This window comes from Mesoplodon densirostris, chromosome 17 (assembly GCF_025265405.1).
Source record: "Mesoplodon densirostris isolate mMesDen1 chromosome 17, mMesDen1 primary haplotype, whole genome shotgun sequence".
In the NCBI taxonomy this organism is placed as follows: Eukaryota; Metazoa; Chordata; class Mammalia; order Artiodactyla; family Ziphiidae; genus Mesoplodon; species Mesoplodon densirostris.
Genome location: NC_082677.1, coordinates 18171074 through 18191817, shown reverse-complemented (window position 1 = coordinate 18191817; position 20744 = coordinate 18171074). Strand labels below are relative to the sequence as shown.

The 20744-nt window shown below is 43.6% G+C and overlaps 1 protein-coding gene and 1 non-coding gene across 14 annotated transcripts in view; one reads left to right on the top strand and one right to left on the bottom strand.

Moving 5' to 3' along the window:
* RCBTB1 (RCC1 and BTB domain containing protein 1) overlaps nucleotides 1-20744 on the bottom strand; it is a 50456-nt gene that overhangs the window by 10221 nt on the left and 19491 nt on the right. For all 13 annotated transcript variants that reach the window (XM_060079990.1, XM_060079996.1, XM_060080002.1 and 10 more), the window contains 6 exons: nucleotides 12610-12776; nucleotides 9562-9720; nucleotides 6731-6838; nucleotides 6078-6220; nucleotides 4867-5057; nucleotides 950-1076 (listed from right to left, as the gene is read on the bottom strand). In XM_060079990.1, the coding sequence (XP_059935973.1) occupies nucleotides 950-1076; nucleotides 4867-5057; nucleotides 6078-6220; nucleotides 6731-6838; nucleotides 9562-9720; nucleotides 12610-12776 (895 nt within the window). The remainder of the gene's footprint in view (nucleotides 1-949; nucleotides 1077-4866; nucleotides 5058-6077; nucleotides 6221-6730; nucleotides 6839-9561; nucleotides 9721-12609; nucleotides 12777-20744) is intronic.
* On the top strand, nucleotides 19830-19936 carry LOC132477821 (U6 spliceosomal RNA). The gene has a single exon (XR_009530327.1). It is a non-coding gene; the product is annotated as a U6 spliceosomal RNA (small nuclear RNA).

Here is a 20744-nt window from a genome sequence, read left to right as displayed (position 1 = left end):
AAATCACCTTTTCAAATCCTTTTAAAATGAGTTACACTATAAACACAAAAATACTTTCAATATCAGAATATTCAGAATACTAAAAGAATGGCTCCACTTACAAAGGAACTTACCTCATCTGGGAAGTAAAAAGATGCAGTTGTCTAAGCAAGAACTAATAGATGAAATCGGTCAGAAAACTATACAGGAAAGGAACAGACTGGCTGGCCACAGGTTCACAGATAGAAACATTTCCCATTCACCTTTTCAGTTAATACTTTGGTGCAGATACTTACTCCCTTAAAGTAATGAATGACATAGCTTTTCAGTTCCTTAAAACTTGTTATTTTGTAAATAAATATTTAACTACATTTTCAAAAAAGACTTGTAAGTGGCTAGTTTAACTCTCAATGGTCTGATTTTAGGTGCCTTTTTCTCTGTAATGGCAGCCTCAGTGAGCAATGGTCCAGGTACTAATAAATACAAAGTTCCCTCACATTTATTCAAAGAACTCCTGCCATTTACTATATTTAAAAACATTTCTTTAATTGGGAATTAGATGTCTCTCAGGGCTAGGAAGTCCAGTATTCCTAAGAGTTTTCTGCTTATGGAAAATGAATCTTTAATTAAGAGTAAAAAAAGATATATAGGCTTTTCACTGATAATCTTTTCTTAAACCTTATATACAAATTTTTTGATCAAAATAAGTATTCACGATCTCCTTCATTTGAAAAACAATACAGAAAAATACTACCACATTACACTTTTTCTAAAAGGCACATGAGTGCACACACACACAAACACACACACATAACATGCAAAACTCTTCATAATGAATGGATTGAGTTGTGCCATTTCTCTCTACTACCAAGATTATTTCTTATTAGTCCCCATTTTGTGGAATAACAAAGAAATGGAGATTGTAGAAGAAAGTAAGGTTATTGATGACTCTAAACTCATGCGAAAATACCTGATTTTCAAAACAGCTTTATGGACATGAATATATTTCCCATCAATTCGAAACTTCAGATCGGCAGTTTCCGGACTGTCAAATTCTTTCTTCAGTGACTCTGCAACTGTTAAAAAGTCTTCATGCTCTGAAGGAAACGAGCACATTAATACAGGAAGCTCAGGAAACATGTTCAAGCTTTGAAAGACTTCAGAAAGATAATGATTAGCATGATGGATAATTCCATTAGATTTTTTTCAGAAGAGTTCAGACCTCACTCAACAAATCAATTTCACAGTATTAAATTAAAATCAATGTCACAGAAATTAAATTAAATTTCACAGGCTAATGGGGAAACAAAAAATCAGGGACCCTCACTGGCACTGAATGAAGGTACTATAGACACAGGAGACAGTTTTTGTTGCCCCCTGAGATGAGAAGGTGATTCTCAGCAGCTGCGGTTACCTAAGTGTCTGAAGTGTATAAACATCAGAAAAAAATACATATTTGGAAAGGCCAAATACCAGTCTGACATGCTAAGTTAGACATTAAAAACGTGTATTTTTTTTAAAAAAGAGAAAGTTATAGATCATCATGATTAGGTAACTACTTCTCTCAAAAATTGAGTGGTGCTCTTCTAAGGCTAAGAATTTATCAATTTTCCTCGAAAGAAACTCTAAGGACACCTTTGCTCTGCTTTGGGATAGTTTCAAGGAGTTGGTAAATTTGACTCAAGGAGTCCTAAGGAACAAACTCACCACTTAGGCTAAGAGTTGTGTTCTTTCACAGGGTGACCCTTTTCCCTCGTTATCTGGAATCTAAACGTCCTTCTTAATGCTCAAAATTAATGCAGTACAAGCAATAATCCTTACACACTATCTAAAAGCAGAGCAAATTTACTTAGTAGGGATGTATACTTAGAAAGAACAGCTTTACAAAACCATGATCACACTGCCTGTTAGGAAGGTGTAAGTACATGTAATTCTTATATGTAAGTAGAATTGTGCTATCATGAAAAAAAGTAAAGGCACTTGTACAAACTCATGCAACACTTTCTTGTGCTTTCCATGCGTGAACAAAGGGAAAGAGGTAGAAGAAGGCTAACGGGGAAATTTTTAAAGTCCAGAGACCCCCGGTGGCACTGAATGAAGGTACCATCGATGTAGGAGACAGATTTCCACATGCCCCGAGGTGAGAAGGTGATTCTCAGCAGCTGCTATTACCAGGGCACGTCTTAGAGGAGGGACAACTGCTAAAAACTAGCCTGAAGCTTAACAAAGGAGCTTTCCATGAGCTTTAATATCAGAATCTCCCAAGGAAATATCATTCGCCTAAGCCCTATTCCCTTAACATACATCCTCTCCCTACCCTGACAATGCAGAGCTCTCTTGGCTGTGGAGGAGAAGTGGACAAGCTCTCAAAAAACAGGCTTTCCCTGACCCTGTAACCTGAATCCCCAGTGAATGAAAGAAAGGAAATAACTAAGATGGGCAGATTCCAAGAGTCTAGATTGCTACCAACCTCCCCACCAAAAAAACAGCTTCTTATCAGTGCCTCAACTCCTGCATCTAGTCCTAAGGGTTGGACCATCTTGGTTTCTGGCAACAAGTATAGTACCTCCCTTCAGAGAAGAAATGTTCTTCATAGGTGTGAATTCATCCTCTGACTTTCTTCCCGACACTCAGCTGAGATCAGAAACTGAGAGGAAACAAACACTTCTGACTTTTGGCGGGTGCAAGAGAAAGAAGTCAACTGGGAGCTATATTCAAGGACTATACTTTTTCCAAACTTAATAACAGAAAATATTAGGATGTTTGGTCTGAAAAGAATGTCTTTTCAGGATTAGGATTTTAAAATGCAAGAACCTGAAGGAAGACTTTTGTTTTTGTTTTTTGTTTTGCAGTACGCGGGCCTCTCACTGTTGTGGAGCACAGGCTCAGCAGCCATGGTTCACGGGCCCAGCCACTCCGCGGCATGTGGGATCTTCCCGGACCGGGGCACAAACCCGTGTCCCCTGCATCGGCAGGCGGACTCTCAACCACTGCACCACCAGGGATGAGGGAAGCCTTTTATAAACAGGTCCAGGTTAAGCAGTATATGGGACTCTGAGATGTGTACCGGGTCTATACATAGGTGTTACTACGGCCAAAGAGTCCCATTCTACGAACTAAATTTTCTTTGATCACAGTATTCACTGCAAAAAAAATACTGTATTATAAAGAACCTGGAAAAGTTCCATTTGTTTCACTTTAAGTTGAGCAGCAGTTTCACTTTTCCTAAACATACTCTTGCCCCCATGACCATATAGACTGGTCACCTGATGACAGGACAGCTCCAGCTACCTGACACACCTGAGCATGACACGTTATTACAAGACCTTCAATATCAATTGCTGAGCAATCCAAACCCCGTGTTGTCAACAGCTATATTAATTTTCAAGCACAGGGTATCATGACACTTATTTCCTCTGCATCACAAACAAAAGAATGATTTAGAAGAAATACATTGGCAAAAAGGTAGAAATAAACAAGATATAAAAGAAAAAGAGATTAAAATCATGTTAATGGCTACTCAGCTTGATTACATTTTAACATTTTCAATCAACAATGGACCCTTGAAGAAGACAATATTCAGAAAAGGGACAGATTATATAACCAAAGATCAACCTGAATTCCACTACCCTTTTTTTTTTGTTTTTAAGGCTGGGCAGTGCGGCATGTGGGATCTTAGTCCCCTGACCAAGGATCGAACCTGGGTCAACTGCAGTAGAAGCTCAGAGTCTTAAGCACTGGACTACCAGGGGAAGTCCCCCACTATCCTTTACAATACCTCTGTTTTGATCCCCTCCCCAAAAAACCAGTATTTGAGATTCATTGAAAGAAAAATAGGGAAGGAAATTGGAATTAACAACTCCACAAAGTTAACAAAACCACAAGTTCTTGATTTTTTTTTTAAGTTCATTTTTGGTTCATGTTATATTAGATTATGTAATGAATATAACAAAAGCACTTAAGAGCAGGTTCCTCAAACAAATAATTTGTGCATGAACGTTCATAACAGCACTATTCACAATAGCCAAAAGGTGGAAACCATCCAAATGTCCATCAAAAGATAAATGGATAAACAAAATGTGGTCTACATATACAACAGAATACCACTCAGCCATAAAAAGAAAAGACGTACTGATACATACTACAACCTGGATGGGTCTCAAAAGCACTGAGTAAAAGTCAGACACAAAAGGTTGTACATTGTATGATTCCACTTACATGAAACATACAGAACAGGTAATTCCATAGAAACAAAAAGCAAATTGGTAGTTGCCAGTGGTTGGGGGAAAGAAAGAATGGGTACAGTGTGTTCTTTTAGGGTGATGAAAGTGTTTTAGAACTTGATATTAATGATGGTTGCACACCATGGTGAAGGTACTAAATGCCTCTGAATCGTACACTTTAAAAATGGTTAATTTGGGCTTCCCTGGTGGCGCAGTGGTTGAGGGTCCGCCTGCCGATGCAGGGGACACGGGTTCGTGCCCCGGTCTGGGAAGATCCCACATGCCGTGGAGCGGCTGGGCCCGTGAGCCATGGCTGCTGGGCCTGCACGTCCGGAGCCTGTGCTCCGCAATGGGAGAGGCCACAGCGGTGAGAGGCCCGCATACCGCCCAAAAAAAAAAAAAAAAAAAAAAGGTTAATTTTATGTACGTGAATTTCACTTCAATTAAACTGAAAACACTGAAGGGGAGAAAATAATAAATCCATATAATATTCCATAACATTTTAATAAATCGTATTATGCAAATCTAATTTGGGGAAAGGTATTAAAGCTAACGGAGGATAAAACGTTTTGAACCTCAAACAGCCCACAGCCAGCGAACGTGCAGGAGCACTGCTCAGCTGGTGAGGCCCTTCACTGGGGGAAGCAGCCCCGAGCTTCCTTACCTATAGACAGGAGGCGCCAGGTGACGGCAGGCGTGGCGAAGCAGGCGAACACGTCGTCGGTGGAGGAGAAGTGGGTGAGGTGAGGCAGGGTCACCGACTGGCCCCGGCACTGGCCCCACATGTACACGTGCCCTCCCTGCGTCTTGGCCGCAGACGTGTGGGCAGAGTGGCAGGCCGCAATCTCTATTACCCTGGGAAGTTTTCAGAAAAATGCACGTCACTTCTTTTTCACAGAAGCCCAAGCGTGCCACACAAGGTAAATAAAAAGTTCGTGCTCAGAACACCTCAAAAAGCCCAAGATCCGGGGACTTTAGCTACCAAGTCATGCTGACAAAAGCAAAAGACTAGAGCAAGAGTCCTGTGTGTCTCCCTTCCTGGCTGCCCCACTTCTCATGCTAACCTCATTCTGAGTTAGGATGAATAATGCACACTGTTGAGGGAAACCTGGATAAAGGGAATAGAAACCAAAGTAAATGAGGGAAGTGGACACTGGAAAAAAAATGTCCTGACAGTTCTGGAGGCTTAGACAGTAGCAAAAAATATTGTATTCAATATACCATTTCCTTACAAACACAACTTTGTCTCTCACCCCCTACCAGTGCTCAGAACACTCATTAGGCTGATAGGCACTGGTCCGGGGGGCATGGACTCTGAATGTCCCAATCCAAATGGACATCAAGCCAAACTTACTACATTCTCCGTATGCTTCTTAGGCAGGGTCCCAGAATCAGAAGTCAACATTCTAACACTTAGTGGGTAAGACCTTACAATATGGCTGAACAAACATTAAGCATCTATTCCAGTAACACACGTTAAATCAAATCAATATTTAAACAGATAACGCCCTTTCAATGGCAGATTTTATTTGTTTAAAAGTTGTTTTAGTTGGCTCAAAAAGGAGAGTTTATACTACGCTTTAAATTTCAACATGGTGACAGACCTCACTTTCCTTCCCTACTAAACAGGCAACAAGAAGCTGCAGGCATTATACCCAGATGCATTAATGCCTACCAATCTCAGGTGGTTATCTGAGAAAGCTGTGTAAGGATCACGTCAACTTCACGTTCATTCTGACTGGTACAACACTCCTTTGTTCAAAATAAGAACGTTAATAAACAGAACAGCTACAAAGCCAAAGACCACAGCTCCAGCACACACAGTCCCAAGTCCCAACGCACACACAATTCCAAGACATGGTACTGACAAGTTACCTTTCTTTCTCCACCATGATGTGTGCTGGGCTTAGCAGGTTATTTTTATTGCCAGTTCCCAGCTGCCCATACGTGTTAGCTCCCCAGGCATAGAGCAAGCCCTCATCAGTTAGTGCTAGAGTATGTGCATAGCCGCAGACAATCTGCAAGTAAATTTAAATGGTTACCATAAACAGGAGAACAGGAAGGGCAGGGAAAACATCTACTTAAAGATTACAGCCAGCTTCTGCAGAATGCCAATTCATCATCAGGTGTGCACTGACATTCTCTGCAACAGTAAAAAAGCATTAGAAAAACCTATACCTGAGACTACTGGATATTTTTCCATTAGTTGTTTTTTTTGTTTTTTGTTTTTTTTTTTACTTATCAAGACCAGTGTGCCAGCACCATGGTCTTGCTTCCCATCATGGGAATTTAGGAAAGATATAATATTAAATGTGGAAGATGAAGGCACAGGGTACTCTTCAAAAAGACTTACTAAAGAGTAAATCTCTGCGAATTCCCTGGCGGTCCAGTGGTTAGGACCCCACACTTCCACTGCAGGAGGCATGGGTTCGATCCCTGGTCAGGGAACTGAGAGCCTGCAAATATTCCGCCAACTCAGAGCAGGGAAGATAGATGGGGACGAGCACCTAAGGGTCCACCATACGTACCTGGTTCACACAAACGCTGTGCAAAGCTGCCACTCTCACAGGGGTCAGCTGATTGCCGTTGTTTCCCAAGCCTAGCTGGCCATTGCCGTTGTAGCCCCAGCCGTATACCTTAGACAGAGAAAGGGGGAGAACAGCCTTTTAAAACTGCTGGTAAGAGGGAAGAGCTAAAAATGCCATCCATCTAAACAAATCAGATACTTTATTCACTTCCAACACTCACATTCCACTAAATGTGATCCTCAACTGATCTCCAAACAGAAGATGCTTTAGGGGTAGGGATGACAGAATCTGGCAGTTTCTACTCCATAGCTTACTAGTTGGAGAGCCTTGGGCAAGTCATTAACTCTTGTTTTACGCATGAGGAAGCTGAGGCTCATTAACAATTACTAAGTACCTACTGTATCTCAGGACGTTGTGAAAGGTACTAGGAATAAGTCTTTGGAAACAGTTTAACAGGAGAGATGGACACGTGCAATTCTTTTGCAGCCAGGTGGCAAGTGCTATAATAGAGATATAATCAAGGCACTACAGGTAGAGAGGAGAAAGGATTTAGCCACAGAAGAAAGTTTAGGCAAGACTTTTCTGAAAGCAGAAGTCTGAGCAGGGTTGAAGGCACTTCAGGGGGAGGGCACAGAACATGCTGGAGACAGCTGGGGTGGTGGCTGGGGAGACACTAGAAGGAAAGGTAAGGGCCCAAAGGGCCAGAACACAAACCGAGGAAAGTGCAATGCATCTGTGCATCTCCCACTGAAATATTCCAAACCTGAGATCAATATGACTACATTTGTATTCTGGAAAGATCACGCTGGCGGCAACATGAAGCGTGACTGCAGCGTGTAAGACCAGAGGCAGGGAGACCTCGACATACAACCTCATCTCCTATCAGCAAACAGGTGAGCTCTGATGAGGGCCCAACGAAGGCGGTGACAGCGGCACCACAAGAGGGACCAGGAAAGAGGTTAAAGAAGGAGACACGAGGGAGTGTGGCGATCCCTTAGACGCCCTAAGCAAGAGGGGGTCATCAGCTGAAAGCAGCAGAGCTGGGCACAGGTTTGACAGCGAGTGTTAAAGGTTTAGAATGACCAGCATGGGACATGGGTAAAGTACTGGTGAGGAACAGACAAAAGGCCTGGCTCAAATCAGAAACACGAGATATGGGTGGCAACACGCCCCATGGCAACACAGGGCAAACGGGCATCGGTGAGGCCTTTCCAGTCAGGGTGACAGAGGGAAAAAGGGGACGTGGAGTTTAGGGTACTAACAAGAGATGGTTAAAAGCACTTTCAACGTCAGAAGTCTAATAGGTTTGAACTTTCTGGGGAGAAATTTGGCAACAGCTATCAAAAATTCTAATGACATACTCCCTGACCCAGAAATCCTATTTCTGGGAAATTATTCTATAGACATACTTGCATGAGTGTGCAAAGATATACACATTCACAAACAGTAACAGAAAAGCAGTGCAACAAGGTTTATAAACAAATATAAAAAACAAGTGAAAGGCCCATCAGGAGAGCTCTGGATGTGGGTCATGTGCACAAGGAAAACCAACATCCATACAAAGAAAACTAAGCAACTATTATAATGGAAAGCAACTATCAATGGTCTGATAATAGATTCAGGTAAAACATATACGTTGTTAAGCAGAAAAGTTGCAGACTGGCAGAAAAAAGCAGTAGGTATAACAATCCCATTGTTTAAAGAAGGTAATTATTCTCAACCATACATAACTAACTATAGAGAAAAGTCCAAAAGGATATACATCAAACTATTAACAAAACTGAAGGAAAGGTATTCACTTTTTACTTTATATGTTTCATTTGTTTTCCTTTGTTGAAATAACCACATAATAATAATTTTAAAATTAAATTTATTTTTTAAAATAAAGAAGTGGAAAATACTGGAATGGAGGATGTTAGATGACTATCCCAAGGAATTCGAAAGCCCTCCGGCGTGATATCAGGATTGATTCAAAAAGTGAGCTAACAAAGCCGAGTATTCAGTAAACTCTAAACCACCCTCGCAGCCCAATGCAGGATGCCATACGTCTGTGTCCAAAGAAGCACCTTTGAATAATTTTTGTGCACTGAGACAGACACAGGTGGTAACAAGTCCACTGAAGTAAAAGCTTCAACCAGAATTATTTTATAGAAATAACGATCAGCTCAAAGGTGACTAAGGTAGAAAGGTGGGTTTTTTAAAGTAGCTAATAACAATCAGGGTGAAAAATTCTCCTTTTGCAAGTTGCTTCTTCCTGTGGACAAACATTCCAGATGTAGCTAGGTACAGAGCCTTCATGCCCATTAGAGTTACTGCGTATAAACATCATCAGCTAACTTTAAAGAGTGCACATTGCCTCTTGCCTTCGGAGATGGCCCGCACTCTGTCAGTGGAGTGTGTTTCTCCCAGGGCCGCTCTCACTTTCTGAGATGGACCGCATTCTCTCTATGCAATGAGTATCTCTCTAAATAAACCTGCTTTCACTTGAAAAAAAAAAAAAAAAAAAAGAGTGCATAGTTCACTTTTTCATTGGAAGAAAGAGGTAGTATTAAATTCCTTTACCTATTACATTAAATCACAAACAAATACCTATAAGCACTGGGCTATTTGGATCTGGCAGAAACACATTAGAACCTTTACTTGCAGATAAATCTTGGAATTTAAAAGTTCATAATGAGGAGCAACATCCTGTGGTTACAACCTCAATCAGTTAACTATCTACGGAGCTATCAAAACAAAGCAGTCTTCCTTCCAGAATCGACCTGGAAAGAAAAGGACATTTCACTGAAGGAGGAGGTAGGAGGAGAAAGGGGGATGCAGACATTGCTCACCTCACCATTGTCCAGAACAGCCATGGACGAGGTCTGACCGCAGGCAATGCCAACCACCCTCTTAATATGTAAACAGTTTGTAACTTTGCGAGGAGTTGGTTGATTTGCTGTAGATCCTGATCCCACCTGGCCACAGTTGTTATAGCCCCAAGCAAACACCTACACAACAGAAGGGGGAGAGAAAGAAGAGTAAGGGTGAAAATTCTACCTCTAACATACAATAACAATCATAAAATAAAAATAAACCCACTTAATGAGTACTTACAATGTGCTAAATGGTCCTAAGTGCTTTACATGCATTAACCCATCTAATCCTCATAGTAATCCTGTAAGATGACCCGGGGATAGGTACTAGTATCATCCCCATTTTATACATGTAAAATAGAAACACAAAGAGGTTGAGTGACTTGCTTGAGACGCCACAGCTAGCAAGCAGAATTTACTACTAATCTGAACCCAAGCAGTCTAGCAGCACTCTTAACCACTATGTTATACTGCCACTATAATTATGGCAGCTATATAGGATTTTTAATCCGGCATCAATAGGAAATGAGGTATATGCCACATAAGTATGCCACAGTGATATGAAAAAATCAGCCTAACTCTCTGGGCACAAATAGCCTTTTTTTTTTTCATCGAAACTTTTGAAACCATACTATGCTTTTCCCTATCTCACTAATCACCAATAGGAGACATTATATAAATTGTCCTGATGACACAAGCCTACCATCATTGTAATTATCAATCATAGTTCCACGTCCTAGCACAGTCATGCTCACAAGTACTAAGGAGATGCTGTCCCTACAGGAATGACATGGGGCTGTTAGGCTATTCTTGATAAGATTTTCTGAGTTCTCATTTACTGTCTGTCAGCTCCAAGCAGCTCCCCTCCTCAACTGCATCCTGCTTACTTTTGGCCTGTGATTGGCCGTAACCTGAAAACCAGATTTCTAAGGGAGAGAGACACAAATAGAGCTCTAAGCTAAGTTAAAGAAGAAAAACAAAACTAAAAATCACTTTAATTGTTAACTGAGCCTATCAAACAAGAGTGTGACCAGAGAGAAGAATTATAGAGGAGGGGGGAATGCTGGTAGCAGAGGAGATAACTTCCTCCCACACTAGGAGAATTTGTAAGGACCCCTCTCACCCCCTTCACTTGCCTGTGGGAAGTGGTCCTCACACATCCTGAGTTCCGGCTTCCACAATTCTCTTTTCCTCTGTCAGCACTTTCTATCTAAGTTCACGTGTCTGAGGCTGCCCACGTGATGTCTTAAAACCCACGGCTGGGGCCTCCCTGGTGGCGCAGTGGTTGAGAGTCCGCCTGCCGATGCAGGGGACACGGGTTCGTGCCCCGATCCCGGAGGGTCCCACATGCCGCGGAGCGGCTGGGCCCGCGAGCCATGGCCGCGGGGCCTGTGTGTCCGGAGCCTGTGCTCCGCAACGGGAGAGGCCACAGCAGTGAGAGGCCCGCGTACAGCAAAAAAAAAAAAAAAAAAAAAAAAAAAAAAAAAAAAAAAAAAACCCACGGCTGATGTCTTAAAAAGAATATGCGCTACAGGTTCATTTCATAGGCACAAAAGAAATAACCTGCCATACTTCCTGAAAGTGGATTCACAGGACTAGCTAGTGTAATAATGCAAATATTTATCCGAAGTAGCATATGCTTCAGGTTAAAATAAACCAGGAATCCAGGCTGCACAAATTAGCAAGTTCTAATTTCAACAATCATTCTTCTGCACTTCTTTTCAAATATCCCAAGTTCCCTTCCAATGCAGTTGCCTTTTATTTTAAAAATGGGGACGAGGGTTCCACTAACCAAGAAACAGACTAGGAACAGCAGATTCTGCATATAAGGCCTGCTAGGCCTGGCTCCAGCACATCCCAGCCATGAAATCTTGATCTCCCTAAGGTGCTTTGATTTGTTCACCCATAACCTACCCTACTTAGTAAAATCACAGTAACAGCACTGAAGGACTTTAAACAGGGAACGATATGATCTGATCTGCATTTCATAAATCACAGGGGGCAGAGAAGTAATACTGCACAGGCAGACCAACTAAAAAGCTATAGAATAAAAGAGACCATGGCAACAGTCCAGGAGATGACAAGGCCTGACCTAAGGTTATGGAGATGGAGAGGAACAAGATGATACAAAAGACTGGAAGGTAGAACCAACAGGATGAGTAACATTTAAGATAAGCATGGAACTTGGGGGGTGAACAAGTTGTTCAGAACCTACTGGAATGTTGGTAAAGTTATTTTCTATGACATCATTACATTTACTGAAAAACAAAATAGACCTTAGGGGATGGGGGTCATTAAAAAACAAAAGTATAGAACACTGTCATACACATCTGATTTGTAATCTTAGCAAAAAGCATGAGACTCAACTGCCTTAAGAATTAACTCTACTGTCTTCAAAAGAGTGGTCCTGATCACACAATATAAGTCGTATTAGAAAAAGGGTTCATTCCCATACTGTTCTTAGCGACGCACATGGGGCTGCTATGTTCACACCATATCCAAGTACAAATATGGTCATTTTTTTTTGAAAAGCAAGGCACTTTCACAATAGCCAAAGGTAGAAATGACCCAAATATTCATCGACAGATAAACGGATAAACAAAATAGACAATGAAATATTATTCAGCTTTAAAAAGGAATGAAATTCTGCCGCAGGCTGCCACATGGATGAAACTTGAGGACATTACGCTGAGTGAAATGAAGGCGGTCACAGTGGACAAATACTGTATGATTCCACTCATGTGAGGTACCTAGAGTAGTCAAATTCTTAGAGATAGAAAGTAGAATGGTGCTTGCCAGGGGCTGGGATTAAGAGAAAGTAGAGAGAGTTAATGTTTAACTGGTACAGAGTTTCAGTTTTGCAAGATGAAAAGAGTTCTGTGGATGGATGGTGGTGAGGGTAGCGTAACAATGTGAATATACTTGTCACTAAACTGTACACTTAAAAATGGTTAAGATGGTGAATTTTATATTACATGTATTTTACCACAGTTTAAAAATAAAGAATAAAAGCAAGGTACTTACCTCTCCATCAGCTGCCAGAGCCATTGAATGATGTGAGCCACAAGCTACTTCAACCACTTGCTTGATCAAGAGGTTGGTGCAGACTTGGATGGGAGCAATGCCTTGGTTGGTCGTCCCATTCCCAAGCTGGCTATATCCATTGTGGCCCCAGGCATAAACAACTCCATCTATACAGGATGGCGGCACACAAAGAATCAGCTCAAAGAAGAAACAGTAACCCCTGTACTTTGCTCAACTCATCTTCCAATCTTAATTTCTTTTTGTGACATTGTGATTTATAAGAAATACATATTTGGTCATCCAGATTACAAAAATACACTTATCTTGTATATTTAGTCTTCACCCACAGTTCCTGTCTCACAGCTCCCAAAACCGGTGGAATATCCTAAGTGTTGAGAATGATAAGGGTGTCTTTTGTTATGTGAATGAGGTGACTTCTGGAAGCACCTAAGGATGATGGGTCTGTTGCCAGAAGAACCAACCACAAGATTAGAGGGTTGGAGGGGAGAGGGGCTGGAGGCTGAATTAACTGCCACTGCCAATGACTTAGACAATCATGACTATGTAATGAAGCCTCCATAGAAACCCAAGAGGACAGCTAATTTTGGCCCCTGTTCAGAGAGCTGCCGTGTCGGGGAACCAGAACACTTACATGTGCCACTATGCCAGGTACCAGGCTCTATGAGGACGGAAGCGCCTTTATTCGGGCTGTTAACTCATATCCTTTAATATCCTTTTATAATAATCAGTAATCTAGTGAGTAAATGGATTTTCTGGAGTGCTGGGAGCCATTCTAGCAGATTAATCAAGCCCAAGGAAGTAATTCCCTGTCGATCCAGTGGTTAGGACTCTGTGCTTCCATTGCTGAGGGCCCGGGTTCGATCCCCGGTCAGGGAACTAAGATCCCACATGCCACATGGCGGGGCCCAAAACAAAGAAAAACCCAAGGAGAGGGTCACGGGAACCTCTGATTTGCAGCAGGTTAATCAGAAGCACAGGTAACAACCTGGGCTTGTGACCAACATCTGAAGTGGAGGGTGGCCTTGTGGGACTGAGCCCTTTACCCATAGAATCTGATTCTATCTCTGGATAGGTAGTATCAGAATTGTGTTGGATTCCTGGACACCATGGTGGCACCCGAGAATTACTTCTTGTTGGGGGATGTGTGCACACGCGCGCGCACGCACACACACACACACACACACACATACACAGAGGAACTGGGTCCAGGAACTCTATTCAGTTGATGTCAGAAACAGGATTTGCAGGAACAGCCCTGGCTCACAAGATAAGGGAAAAGGAATGAGGAAACTTTGATTCCTAGATGGCTACCTAGTCACCATGGTATGAAACTGCAGCTGTGGTGCAATAAGTTACTAAAGGTAAAAGTTACCAATGCCGTTTAGAAATGGGAGTAGACGCAACTCCCAAGGAGTTGGCTCAATGGAAATATAAGGAAATGCAAAATAAGAAGCACACTAAATAAACAATTCCTGGGACTTCCCTGGTGGTCCAGTAGCTAAGACTCCAAGCCCCCAATGCAGAGGGCCCGGGTTTGATCCCTGGTCAGGGAACTAGATCCCATGTGCCGCAACAAAGATCCCACATGCAGCAACGGAGCTCCTGCGTGCCACAACTAAGACCCAGCACAGCCAAATAAATAAATAAATACTTTTAAATAAATAAATAAACAATTCCCCGCTTATTTCACATGTAATAGCCAAAATAAAAATAAAAGAAAGTGCTTGGCCTTGATGCTGATTCAAGCTCAGATTTGGGTCAATCTGAGCTCCAGCCATTAGCCTCAAAGCTGCCTAGAAAGGGAAACATTATGCAACAGAAAGTACCTCTAGTACCTCTGCGTCGCCAAGAAAACAGTTACCATAGGAGAAGGGCAAAAAAAAGAAACAACTAAAAGCAAGGGATAGGGCTTCCCTGGTGGCGCAGTGGTTGAGAGTCCGCCTGCCGATGCAGGGGACACGGGTTCGTGCCCCGGTCCGGGAAGATCCCACGTGCCGCGGAGCAGCTGGGCCCGTGAGCCATGGCCGCTGAGCCTGCGCTCCGCAACGGGAGAGGCCACAACAGTGAGAGGCCCGCGTACGGCAAGAAAAAAAAAAAAAAAAAAAGCAAGGGATATAGTGTGAAGGAACTGGCTCACTTTGAGGATCAGCATCACCAGCTTCCTGAGGAACCTTGACTGAAATGGATTGTGAGAGTAACTCATTTAAGGGCCGTGTCTTTGATTTTGAAGGCTGCAGAGTGGAAGAGCATGTCTGCGTTGATGCAGGACCCACTGCTCTCTACTGAACAATTACAGGTGGCTGTACATGATTCACACACTCAGGAGGTCACTCCCAAGGAGACAGCCAGGTTGGTGGACGGGATAAAAGCCACTGTAAAGTCTGTTTATCCTGATAAGAGGGATTTCCCAACTCCCCCTATTAATGCCAGATGGAACACCCCAGATGAAGCAGCTGAGATGCTTCATATGCAAGCCATGTGGGACTGGCTTTATGATGACTGGGATATTCATCCACTGAATACGCCCATTACCTAGATTATGGTAAATGATGTGATTAAGGGGGTCCCTGTTACATGGGCACCTCATGTAACTTTACTGCTACAAAATCAGTTTGAGACACCTTATCTAATTTGCTATCTCAACTTCCCCACAGGGGCCTTACTAAGAACATTAATTATGAAAATAGGGAAAGACAAAGGGGAGAATCAAGGGACTCACCCCAGCAGACTGAAAGTCTTCAAACGGTTGTTACAAAGTGTGATGAATACATCGGATGCTGATGCAGTTGAAAGCAAGGTGTGACTGCAGCACGACAAGAGACTGGTGAACCAATGGGACCCCATGTTGGTCTCTAAAATTAAAGGGCCCCAAACAAGTCCGCTCTGTTTATCCCAGCTTGGAAGGCGTTAAAAAGCCAGAAGGTAGGGCTTCCTTGGTGGCGCAGTAGTTGGGAGTCCGCCTGCCGATGCAGGGGACGCGGGTTCGTGCCCTGGTCCGGGAGGATCCCGCATGCCGCTGAGCGGCTGGGCCTGTGAGCCATGGCTGCTGAGCCTGCGCGTCCGGAGCCTGTGCTCCGCAACGGGAGAGGCCGCAACAGTGAGAGGCCCATGGCAAAAAAAAAAAAAAGCCAGAAGGTAAAGACTAAGGTAAGAAAATTGACCAGGAATGCCCTGGGGCAATGGTAAGGAAGATTAATCAAGATAAAGATTGACCTAGAGGCCAGGATATTCTGGCCCGACCCCCAGCAAGGCACCCAAGGGCATAAGCACATGTGTGGGTGAAACAGCCAGGGGGAAGAGAGGAAACTTTTCTGATACAGAACCCCAATGCACTGTGATTCCAAAACCTGTTGGTGAAGTCTTAACAGCTAAGGTTAGAATGGGGGATACAGATCGGTAACAGCTGATGGAACTCAAGTGAAAATCTGAATGAAAACTGGGGTTTTGGAACAGATTCTGTGTGACGTGGACGCATCCCCCTTACCTGAACGTAGTCTTGGGATGGATACTACATCGGACTGGGGACTGCTTCCCCAACCTAACATTGTAAAACAGAAGGCATGTAAATCTGCCCTCAGGCCGGTTGTACTGGGCGCTAGATGGGAACCACTAGAACTGCCTGAGCCCGCACAGGTGCTTAACTTAAACATACAACACCTCGTGGACAGAAAGAGCTCACCATTTTAATTAAAGCTGGAACACTGGTACCCATGCACTCACCGTACGGTAGCCCTGTGAGGCCTGGGGAAGAGGCAGGTGGCCCCTAGGGGCTAACAGTAGTCTATGGAGGCGTAAATAAAGTTGTGCTGCCTACAGCCTCAGCAGTTCCGGTCGTGGCTTCAGCCTCAAAGAAGATGCAGCAGGCCAGGAGAAGCTGGAACCCAGGGGCTGGCCTTGCACATGCTTCCTTCTCAATCTCAGAAAAAAGCCAGCAGCAGTTTGCCTTCATGTGGGGAGGATCCCAGTTTACTTTTACTGTGTCGTCACGGGGTTATCTGAACTCACAGGGTTACTGCCACAATTTGGTCAGAAGGGATCTGGACTTGACACAGGTCTCAAGTGCAATCATACGCTATACTGATGACATTATGATAATGTGGGAAACTGAAGAGCAGGCAAGGAGCGATCTGAATGCCATGGTGACACACATGACCAACTGGGGCTGGTTAGTAAACCCCACAAGGGTCCCGGGGCCCACCCGAACGGTAACATCCTTAGGAATAACCCGCCCAAGCCACGAGGAACATTCCACAAGAGGCTAAACTAAACTGCTGTCGCTACCCACCCCTAGGACCAAAGAAGCAGCAGCAAGACAGCATTTGGGTGGTTTATCTGGCATTTGGAGAATACCTATTCCACACCTGGAAACAATGCTAGCTCCCAGCTATGAGATTACCCGAAAGACAGCTGTATCTGAGTGGGGACCTGCGCAAGAGCAGCCCGTGTCTGAATTAGCAGAGGGCGGCAGCTCTCCCAATGTTTATGGGGCTTTACGGCCCCATCAGATATGATTCTGAGGGTATCTGCCACCTGCATTCTGCAACAGGAGCTTATGGGAAACCCGGGAGCACCTCCCAGCAGTGACCACTGGGATTTTAGACAAGAAAATTCCCAGATGCCGCTGTCTGGTACACACCACTTGAGAGAAAATTAGTAGCCTGGGCATTAACTGAGACTGCCTCAGTGATTGAAGGACATAAAATAATCATGAGACCTGAGATGCCCATAACATGGTGGTGTCGGAGAAGCCCTCTAATAAGAAAGGAAGTGCCCCGAAGAGTTTCATAATAAAACAGAAATGGTTTACAGGGGAGCGTGCTGCTGGGGGAATGCAGGCAGGCGTGAGCAGGGAGCTTCTTTTCATCTAGGACCGACTTTGGAGCTGCCTGAGGCGCTGCTGGAACCCACTGCCTTGTGGACATGCCCTGTGAAGCTCTAACTGAACAACAAAGAGCCGCTTGCTTTACACATACAGTTCCAAGGTGAATGGACAATATCCCATTTGGAGAGCACCCACATTAAGACCAGTGGACGGCAAGACTGACCGAAGGAGCCAAGAATAAGTCAGTGCAGTGGGCTGAACTGCAGGCTGTTTTCCGAGCAGTGATGGAAGAATTAAGCAATGGTAAAAACCCGTATGTGTGGGTCTTTACCAACTCATGGGCTATAGCCAATAGCCTGGCTGTATGGTCAGGTAGATGAGCTTTGAAAACTAGACTTGTTAAAGGGATGCCCACATGGGGCATGGCCCTATGGAATCACTCTGGGAATTTAAGAGGCACATTAAAGTAGGACATGTTGATGCCCATCACAAGAAGCTGACTGGAACCACCAAGTGGACCATTTGGTGCACTCCCTTGACGTGGCCACCTGGGTCCGTGGAATGAATGGGCACGGCGGGGCTGCAGCAATGCAGAAGTGGGTTGAATCTAGACATATTTCTCTTGCACTTTGAGAGGCACAAAATGCCAACAAGAACCATTCTGTCAACAAGAGAGCCAGGGACTGCAGATGGCTGTGGGGAAAACTCCCCGTGGGGAAGGCTCCCGCACAGAGCTAGCAAGGGGATTTCACTGGAGCAATGCCAGTAGCCTCAGGGGCTATAAATGGGGTCCTAACAGGAAGAGATCCTTTACTCTGGACTGAGCCTTGCATACCAGGTAGTAGAGGCAAATACTCAAAATAGTGTTAAAGGATTGGAACAGAAAATACTGTACCTTTTCTTTTCTTTTTGCTCAGACAAATCACTGATCAATGGCATGGGTAAAATAAAGGCATTTTAAGACAGTGTCTCAAAGATTTCTCTCACACCTGCTTCCTTGAGAAGCTACTAGGGATGTGTTTCACCCAAATGAGGGTATAATCCAAGGAGGAAGACACAGGACACAAAAAATAGGGGATCCAGAAAGGACAAAGGATCCAGAAAGGACAAAGAAGGGACATCCAAGGATGACGGTGAAATGAAGTTTTAGGCCGACAGCTGTGCAGCAGCCTAGAGTGACCAGTCCAGGCTGGACTAGGGCGACCGAGCACTCCGGAGATGCACTGATGTGCTCAGAGGCGCCCAAAAGCAACACTGTGCTGTAGGGACTTCCCTGGTGGCGCAGTGGTGAAGAATCCGCCTGCCAATCCCACTACTGGGCACATACCCTGAGAAAACCATAATTCAAAAAGAGTCATGTACCACAATGTTCATTGCAGCACTATTTACAATAGCCAGGACATGGAAGCAACCTAAGTGTCCATCATCAGATGAAGGGATAAAGAAGATGTGGCACATATATACAATGGAATATTACTCAGCCATACAAAGAAACGAAATTGAGCTATTCGTAACTAGGTGGATAGACCTAGAGTCTGTCATACAGAGTGAAGTAAGTCAGAAAGAGGAAGACAAATACCATATGCTAACACATATATATGGAATTTAAGAAGAAAAAAATGTCATGAAGAACCTAGGGGTAAGACAGGAATAAAGACACAGACCTACTAGAGAATGGACTTGAGGATATGGGGAGGGGGAAGGGTAAGCTGTGACAAAGCGAAAGAGCGGCATGGACATATATACACTACCAAACGTAAGGTAGATAGCTAGTGGGAAGCAGCGGCATAGCACAGGGAGATCAGCTCGGTGCTTTGTGTCCACCTAGAGGGGTGGGATAGGGAGGGTGGGAGGGAGACGCAAGAGGGAGGGGATATGGGAACATATGTATATGTATAACTGATTCATTTTGTTATAAAGCAGAAACTAACACACCATTGTTAAGCAATTATACTACAATAAAGATGTAAAAAAAAGAATTAGTAAGATTAGATAAATGCATTAAAATATAAGTACAAAGACAAAAAAAAAAAAAAAAAAAGAATCCACCTGCTAACCCAGGGGACACAGGTTCGAGCCCTGGTCTGGGAAGATCCCACATGCCGCAGAGCAACTAAGCCCGTGTGCCACAACTACTGAGCCTGTGCTCTAGAGGCCGTGCGCCACAACTACTGAGCCCATGTGCCACAACTACTGAAGCCCGCATGCCTAGAGCCTGTGTTCTGCAATAAGAGAAGCCACCAGGATGAGAAGCCCAGGCACTGCAACGAAGAGTAGCCCCACTCGCTGAAACTAGAGAAAACCTGCACGCAGCAACGAAGACCCAACACAGCCAAAAATAAAATAAATAAAATTAAAAATTAAAAAAAAAATACTGGTGCTCGCTTCGGCAGCACATATACTAAAATTGGAACAATACAGAGAAGATTACTACGTCCCCTGCGCAAGGATGACACGCAAATTTGTGAAGCGTTCCTTATTTTTGTACTGAGGTGGATGGACCTAGAGTCTCATACAGAGTGAAGTAAGTCAGAAAGAGAAAAACAAATACTGTATGCTAACACATATACGTGGAATTAAAAAAAAAATGTTACGAAGAACCTAGGGGCAGGACGGGAATAAAGACGCAGACCTACTAGAGAATGGACTCGAGGACACGGGGAGGAGGAAGGGTAAGCTGGGACAAAGTAAGAGAGTGGCATGGACATATATACACTACCAAATGTAAAATAGCTAGCTAGTGGGAAGCAGCCGCATAGCACAGGGAGATCAACTCGGTGCTTTGTGTCCACCTAGAGGGGTGGGATAGGGAGGGTGGGATGGAGATGCAAGAGGGAGGAGATATGGGGATGTATGTATAATGTATAGCTGATTCACTTTGTTATAAAGCAGAAACTAACACACCACTGTAAAGCAATTATACTCCAATAAAGATGTTAAAAAAAAAATACTGCGCTGTAGAAGAGTTCCAGCATACATTTATGACAAACAAGTAAGCCCAGGAAAACAAACAGTTGTATAAGAAAGGAGATGGCTCAGCTATAAATAATACTTACCGAGTCCTAGTAATGTGAACACTGAATACTGATTTAACCAAAATGGTGATCCCTATAGTGACGCGATAAGGTGAGGGAAGGCAGGAGAAAGAGAGCTAAATTCTATCTGCTGTTACAAAAAGTCAAAGGATAATATCTAAAGTAAAAATATTCAGAAATAGCAGTATAAGCATGTTAATTTAAAAATATGAGACTAAATACCAGAAAAAAACACCTGAAGGAGTTAGAGAGTAATT